This window comes from Maylandia zebra, linkage group LG20, assembly GCF_041146795.1.
Source record: "Maylandia zebra isolate NMK-2024a linkage group LG20, Mzebra_GT3a, whole genome shotgun sequence".
NCBI classification, from domain to species: domain Eukaryota; kingdom Metazoa; phylum Chordata; class Actinopteri; order Cichliformes; family Cichlidae; genus Maylandia; species Maylandia zebra.
In genome coordinates this window covers 4,516,142-4,523,172 of record NC_135186.1, presented here as the reverse complement: position 1 = coordinate 4,523,172, position 7,031 = coordinate 4,516,142, and the positions used below count along the sequence as shown (strand labels likewise).

General features: G+C 42.2%; 1 protein-coding gene across 1 annotated transcript; it reads left to right on the top strand.

Annotated features, from left to right (window-relative positions):
* Window positions 1–2,228: 2,228 nt before the first annotated feature.
* On the top strand, window positions 2,229–7,024 carry ca6 (carbonic anhydrase VI). Its single transcript, XM_004554225.2, has 10 exons — window positions 2,229–2,399; window positions 2,975–3,154; window positions 3,538–3,686; window positions 4,084–4,179; window positions 5,078–5,144; window positions 5,282–5,439; window positions 5,616–5,742; window positions 5,878–5,961; window positions 6,060–6,092; window positions 6,177–7,024. Exons 1-10 carry the CDS (start codon window positions 2,309–2,311, stop codon window positions 6,809–6,811), a joined length of 1,620 nt encoding a protein of 539 aa, XP_004554282.1. The 5' UTR covers window positions 2,229–2,308; the 3' UTR covers window positions 6,812–7,024.
* The last annotated feature ends 7 nt before the right edge of the window (window positions 7,025–7,031 follow it).

Genomic DNA, 7,031 nt, shown 5'->3' with positions numbered 1-7,031 from the left:
TAGCTTAGAACAAAGACTGAAAACAAGGATAAACAGCTGCTCCGGCTCTGTCTAAAGATAACACAATGCATCATTTGTTTTTTGTGTTTTATCCATACAGGAAGCAAAGTTTAAATTAAAAAAAAAAACAACTGAAGCTGAAGTTTTACAGGCCTATCATGTGCATGAATCTTCTCTGCACAGGGATAGAGACTTTCTGTGACCTCTGCACCATTTTACGACTCAAGGGAAGACTCTGTCTGGCCAATAGAAAGGTCTGTACACCCTTAGTTCTGCGCAGATTAAAAAAAAAATCCTATACGAATATTAAGTAATATTTTAAATCTGAGCTACACAGAATCACATATAAAGGTAAGATAAGCCCTTTCAGTAATGCTGAAAGAAAACCAGCAAATCCTTATTAACAAAAACAAAGACAATGGGGAGAAGAGGAAGTACCTTCCAACAGGAAGATGTCTCCTTCAAAGCCGAACTCGGAGAAGGTTTCCCATCAATCTCAACTGGCCAAAGTGAGGGTTAAAAGTGAAGAAAGAACTCAGACATATCTGCAGAAAGGTACAAGGGAATGCAGGGAAGTCAAAAGGCAATGCACAAAGTTTAGGAAATACAATGGCAGTGAAAGTGGGGCGAGTAGAAAGGAGCTCGGTGCACAGTGAGGGGTCATCAGCCTGACCTTGGTTCAAGGTCACTGGATCCAGTCCTAACTATAAGCTTTGAGAAAATACAAAGATTGAAGGCTAATCATAAGGAGAGTGGTTTCACAGAAGAAGACCCTGATATCTGAAGCCTCTACCTCCAGTTCTGCTTTTAGAAACTGAGGGCACCACCAACAAACCTACAATCTTTACTGGGACAATATGGTACTGTGGTGTCATTACGACATGACAGGGTCTGATCACTCAGGACTGTTTTATGCAAGGTGAATAATTATAGATTGTGAATATTAGAGGAGCTAATATGGGAGAAATATTGCCTCTCTTGCTAGAACTTTTACTGCAGCATTTTCAATCAGAAAGAAGCTTTTCAGGAAGCTACTGACAACCTGATAAAAGGGGAACTGCAATAGTTCAGCCTAAAAGTGATGAGTTTATGGACTCCTGTTTTTCAGCATCATTTGGCAACACTGAGCAGGATGAAAGGAGACAGTCCTTTACACTTTTTGAGTTTAGGCCAGCGCCTTTTTTCAGATCATTAGTTGCTGCTATCATCGCTGTCATGAGGTTGCAAGTCATAATGACAGATGCAAAAGACTTTATTAGCAATAACGTGCTGTACATTTTAATACTCAATGAAATAAAAAGAAACACTTAAATATTTACTTAAAAAAATCTACATTGTGCAACGTGACCAGGGCTGACCACTTGCAAACACCTGAAAACCGAGGGTGTGTTTGTGCTGCATTGGGGCGAGGAAGAAAAAATATAAGGAAAGAAACGCAGAACTAACCTTTTAAAATTTCTCACTGGCCATTTCTGCACCCCCCTAAAGACAAACTAAGCGTTTTATTATTAGTATTTTATCCTGGTAAGGACATTTGCTCCTCCGAGGCGAACTCTGACACACTCACACACCCCTTTCACACACTTTGACTGCTCAGGCGTTTAAAGCTGAGGCGTTGGGCAAGTTGCGACCAGCATGCACTAGCAGGTGATACAAGTTGTATTTTTTTTTGTTTTTAACACCTACCTGCCACTGGCTCCCACAGTTCCACCATATGGTGTTGCTATTTTTTCTTCTTCAGTTGGACTTGTATGATTGTGTTTGTGGCATTCGTTTCCCACTAATACAGTTCTGTTAAAACCCTACGTCAGCATTTTTTTTCTTGAGGCAATAACAAGAAATATGAGTAATCAGAACTCGCTGTGACAAAAACGAGTAAGTGTGATGCGACTAAAAAGACGTCGCCATGCCTTAGACCGTTCTCTGTATTTGGAGATTTTTCCAAGTTAAATGAATGCGCAGAGAAAATACTCCTAAATGGATCTTGTTTCTTGATAGAGAGGTGCTCCTGATTGATTGACTGATTTAATCATTTAATCATTGCCAAAAACCATAAACCACTGATAATGACATGACCTAGAGGACAGTGGATTTTAGAAATCAAATATGAGCTCAAACTTAAATTAAAAAGGGAGTTCAGCTGACAGCCAAAAGCTGCTCTCTTGACACTGTGGGACTGCTGGGAAGCGCTCTGGGCGTTTTCAGCAGTAGTTTCACCCCCCGCCCCCCTTTCACTTGCTGTTTCAATCTTGAGAGTAAACCTCTGTGAGGAGTCACTGTCTGCGCGACACAGCCAGGAGACGCAACGATGGAGCTTTTCTGCGTGTTTTTCTCCGCGCTTTTCGCCTATGTGGTCGGCGATGCCATCCCTCATCATGGAATCCACTGGACATACAAAGGTGGGCATTTTTCTTTCAGCGTGTCTGTAATTAGTTTTAATATAATTTACGGCACTATTTTTTTTTTTTTAAATCCCCTAGAACTGTGCTTTCACTGGAGTTGAGGAGTGGTGCGTAAAGCGTGCGTAAAGCCGTTTATTGTGCAACACAATGAATTAACAAATAGCATTGTAAAAAAATAAAGTGATTGAAATGAAAATTGGGTTATTACTGTTTATTCACAAAGATCAAATTCCTTTGACTGCTTGGTGTCCCGGGTGACTTATTGGACAAATACTTTTCGGTTAACAGCTGGTTCACTCTTGTAAAAACCATGAAGGGACCATTTGGTGTACAGCGCAGCTGCTGCTAAGATTCTGGGGATGAATGTTATTTGAAGACGCAACATTATTCTCTTGAACAAGCCCCCGGCGTGCCAGGGAACCAGTAACATGTGAGCTAGGTGGTTAATCCATTTCAAAGAAGGCTAATGTAAATCGACAGTTCAAACAGTGTCAGTCTGTTCGTGCATGTATCTCACTCTAGGAACCTTTTGGCATTTAAGCGGATAATCAGCTGTCTGTTTTTCCATACAGAGGGCGCTTTGGATCAAATGCACTGGGCAACCCAGTACCCTGCGTGCGGCGGTAAGAAGCAGTCCCCGATTGACATCCAGCGGCGCAACGTTAGGCACAACCCTGACTTGTTACAATTGGAATTCAGCGGATATGACGCGCAGAAAGGGACTTTTCTCATGTCCAACAACGGGCACTCCGGTAAGAAAAGTCGGCAAAAATAATAATAGTAGCCTACAAAAAACCAAAAATTACCAAGTTTACTAAGTTCACTATTAACTTGCACAGAGACCACCAAACCACAGTTTTTTCTGCAATAGTTCCGGAACTATAAAGCCAATATTTACGTTGATGTTGAGGTAGAATTAGCATTTTTAGAAATCCTCTCTTTTATCTATATTTTCCGAGACTGCAATAGTTTTTGGAAAAGTCATCACTGCATCACATCGCATCAACAGCACTGATAACACTGACCAGCCTGCTGCTGAAATAAATGTAGGCTAAGGCTTTCCGGAAATCAGACATACAGCGGCAGCTATGTAAAGTATTCATGATTTGTGATGATATATTGGTGTCACCATCAGTTCAAATCGACCTACCTCCCAGTATGAAGATCACTGAGGGACTCCCGGGAAAGTACACAGCCGTCCAGATGCACCTGCACTGGGGTGGCTGGGACCTGGAGGCCAGCGGAGCAGAGCACACCATAGACGGGATCCGCTACATGGCAGAGGTAGGCTTACAAAACACAAAGGCTGGCCACTGCAGTAAAGCCAGGTTTTAATGTCCTCCTCATGCTCAACCAACAATTGAGATATATTATAAATGTAGGTGCAGAAGTTTAAAGTGATGTTGGGTTTCATCAGAATGGAAACCAGAATGACCTGCATCTAGTAATCAGCACTCGTTTGTGAAACCATTTCTGAGCTGCGCACAAGCAGCTTCATGTTGAACAGTTTTAAGACTTTCTTTCATTTCATCAAACAGCTGAACAATCGATTTGTTCTTAGATTAAAACTGAATTTAAAGTTAGTAAATGCATTTCTATCTCCTGATGTTTCCATCCAAATCGCAGGTCACTTAGCATATTTGGCACTTAACCTCTCCTGACTCTTAACCTTCTCTTCCAGCTGCATGTGGTCCATTACAACTCTGACAAGTACAAGAGCTTTACTGAGGCCAGAGATAAGCCAGACGGGCTTGCTGTCCTCGCCTTTTTCTATGAAGTACGTGAGCCACAAATACCCCTTCCTCTCTTCTCTCTCTAACCACTAGGCTCGTACACAACTGCACAGAGTACAAGTGTTCTGTTAGACAGAAGACCACAACTGACACTGTGAGAAGTTTAGAAAGTGAAAAATAACATACTTTGCAGTGAAAAAACATAAATTTGGCAAACAGTCTGACAGTCTTTGAAGTCTGCGATACTTTGTTCTGCTCATCCTGCCGGGTTATAGGCTTTATTGAGTCTTCAGCTACACGGCAGCACAGTGAATGAGCGCTTGTTTCCACCGGGCTGCTCTGGATCTCAGACAGCCTGTAACCTTCAGCTATGAGACGCTTCCTTTCCTTTCCTTTGAGAGGTCATCGCCACAGCAACACCACAGCTGGCATCTACTGTGGTAGCAGCAGTTTGGAGTCAAATAATTTAGATGCATCCAAGTGAGAGTTTAAATGCAACTGGGACTTTATTTTCACTTCTACAGCACTTTACTCATAAGTTAATATCTGACATCTATCAAAGAAGGAACATGAAACAGTCAGAATGACTAAAAATTATAACTTATCTATAAAAACATGACCAAAACTGCCAGATGTGTGCAACAGTCACAAGTGACTCATCAAATGTCGGTTGTTGTATTTTTTTTTTTTTTAAAGAAATCAACTTTTTTTTGTTTCTAGCTCTTTATAAAACAAGTTAATAAATCTGTATTTTTGGTTGTATTAATGCCTTTTAAGCATGTTAAATACAATTTTATGATGAATGTTAAAGCAACACAAAGGTTCTAAAAAACTGTAATAATCCTCTAAAGCCTGCATTTGTGGGGTCAAGTCAGAATTATTTCTTTTCAATGAAAATTTAATCATAAACTTTAACACAGCTTTGTTTTATTTTCTTTCCAGGATGGCCATTTTGAGAACACCTACTATAGTGATTTTATTGCAAACTTGAAGAAAATCAAGTATGCTGGTGAGTTACTCAATAAAACAAACAAACAAAAGAAAAAACCCACATTGCTCTACTTGGGGTCAGAATCCAAATGTGACCTCTAGCTGAGCCATAACTCACTGGTTTAGTTTAACGTGGTGTTTGTGTAACCCTCACAGGTCAGTCCATGAACATATCCAACCTTGATGTCCGCTCAATGCTCCCCGAGAACCTGAACCACTTCTTCAGATACCAGGGCTCCCTCACCACTCCGCCCTGCTACGAGAGCATCCTCTGGACTGTGTTTGATACGCCCATTACTCTTTCACACAACCAGGTAAGGCCGCCCAGAGAGCCCTCTGCTCCAAAACTATTTTTTTCAAGAACTGATGTTTTTTTAAAATAAAGTCATAAGCCTAAGTCCTAAGTGGAAAACTGTTGAAGGGAATTGGTTTCTTTTAAATCTATTTTGCTGCTGTGCCACAAACTTATCTGCTCTTCTGCGGCGTTCAGATCAGGAAACTGGAGAGCACACTGATGGACATGGACAACAAGACCCTCTGGAATGATTACCGCATTGCTCAGCCTCTCAATGGGCGTATTGTGGAGTCTTCTTTCTTGCCGCGCCTCGGGAAAGGAAGTGTGTAGCTTATCGTTACCACACGATTGCACAATGATGTTATTATTTTTATCCTTAGAACTGGTGTTGGGTGGAAGGAGATGTGCAAGCTTGAGTCTATTTCTCAGTGCTTCCTTTGACTGTTTGTTTTTTCAGCATTTTGTCGGCAAGATGAAATGGAATCCAGGCTCCACAAGATCGAGGGTCTGATAACATCCATTGGAAAGAACATTCATTCAGGTGCTTGCTCATCTTAAAAACTGCCAAACATAGCTATATGTAAGAGATGGCTGTATTTACTCTGCAGTGTTTGCTACTTTCTCATTTCTTCCCTTTAGGTGGATTTCACAGCTCAAGGCCTACCAGACATGGTGGGTGGTTTTAAAATTTGATATTGATCTGCAGTTAAAGTAAGATGGCGCTTCTCCAGCCTGATTCTTGTTTTCTGTCCTCAGAAACTGTCTCTTTGTTTCCTTTGGTGCTCAACTTTCGGGAGAAAGATTCTGGCAGTTATGCTTTGGCCAGCCTCAGCCACCCCATGGACCTGGACGCCTTCACCGTCTGCATGCACGTCCTGCCTCAGGTCGAAGGAGTCCACACCGTCATCTCCTACTCCAGCAACGGCAATGACAACGAGCTGATGATCTCCCTCGAAGAGGGCAGGGATGCGAGAGAAGTCGGCCTCTGGATTGGCAACGAGTTTGTCAACTTGCCGCACAACTTCAAGCCCAAGGACTGGGTGAACTACTGCATTACCTGGTCGTCGCACACCGGCGGTGCGGAGCTCTGGATTAACGGCATGGTGGGGGAGCAGCGGTACCTCAGAAGGGATTATACAATCAGATCTGGCGGTGTGTTCCTTCTGGGCAAAGACCAGGATGGCTTACTGGGAATCTTCAATGCTGATGGCTTTGTGGGGAAGATGACTGATGTCAACGTGTGGGACTATGTGCTGACCACAGCAGATATCCGAGACCAAATGCAATGCATGAATAACAGCATGGTGGTGGGAAATGTCTTCAGCTGGGGAAACACCAAACTGAGCATGTACGGAGGGGTGCAGCTGGACAGTCAGTACAGATGTTCCTGATGCTTCTGTTTGTATGAGCTTCAACATGCTGCAACAAGGCAGAATATCATCTGTTGATGTTGGGGATTTGATTGAATTGTTGGTGAAGGGTTCATGGTATGTTTTACAAAGGACAAAATGCTTTTCAAGGCGCCTACAGGCCAATATTAAAAAGACGTCACAGCTTGAGCCATGTACTGCATTCATATGTCATCAATAAAAGCTTACAAGAGACCTGCTG

Coding starts and splice junctions, on each gene's coding strand:
- ca6 (XM_004554225.2), top strand. CDS start 2,309: ATGGAGCTTTTCTGCGTGTTTTTCTCCGCGCTTTTCGCCTATGTGGTC. Junction 3,687..4,083: donor GGATCCGCTACATGGCAGAG/GTAGGCTTACAA, acceptor CTTCTCTTCCAG/CTGCATGTGGTCCATTACAA. Junction 5,962..6,059: donor TGGAAAGAACATTCATTCAG/GTGCTTGCTCAT, acceptor TCTTCCCTTTAG/GTGGATTTCACAGCTCAAGG.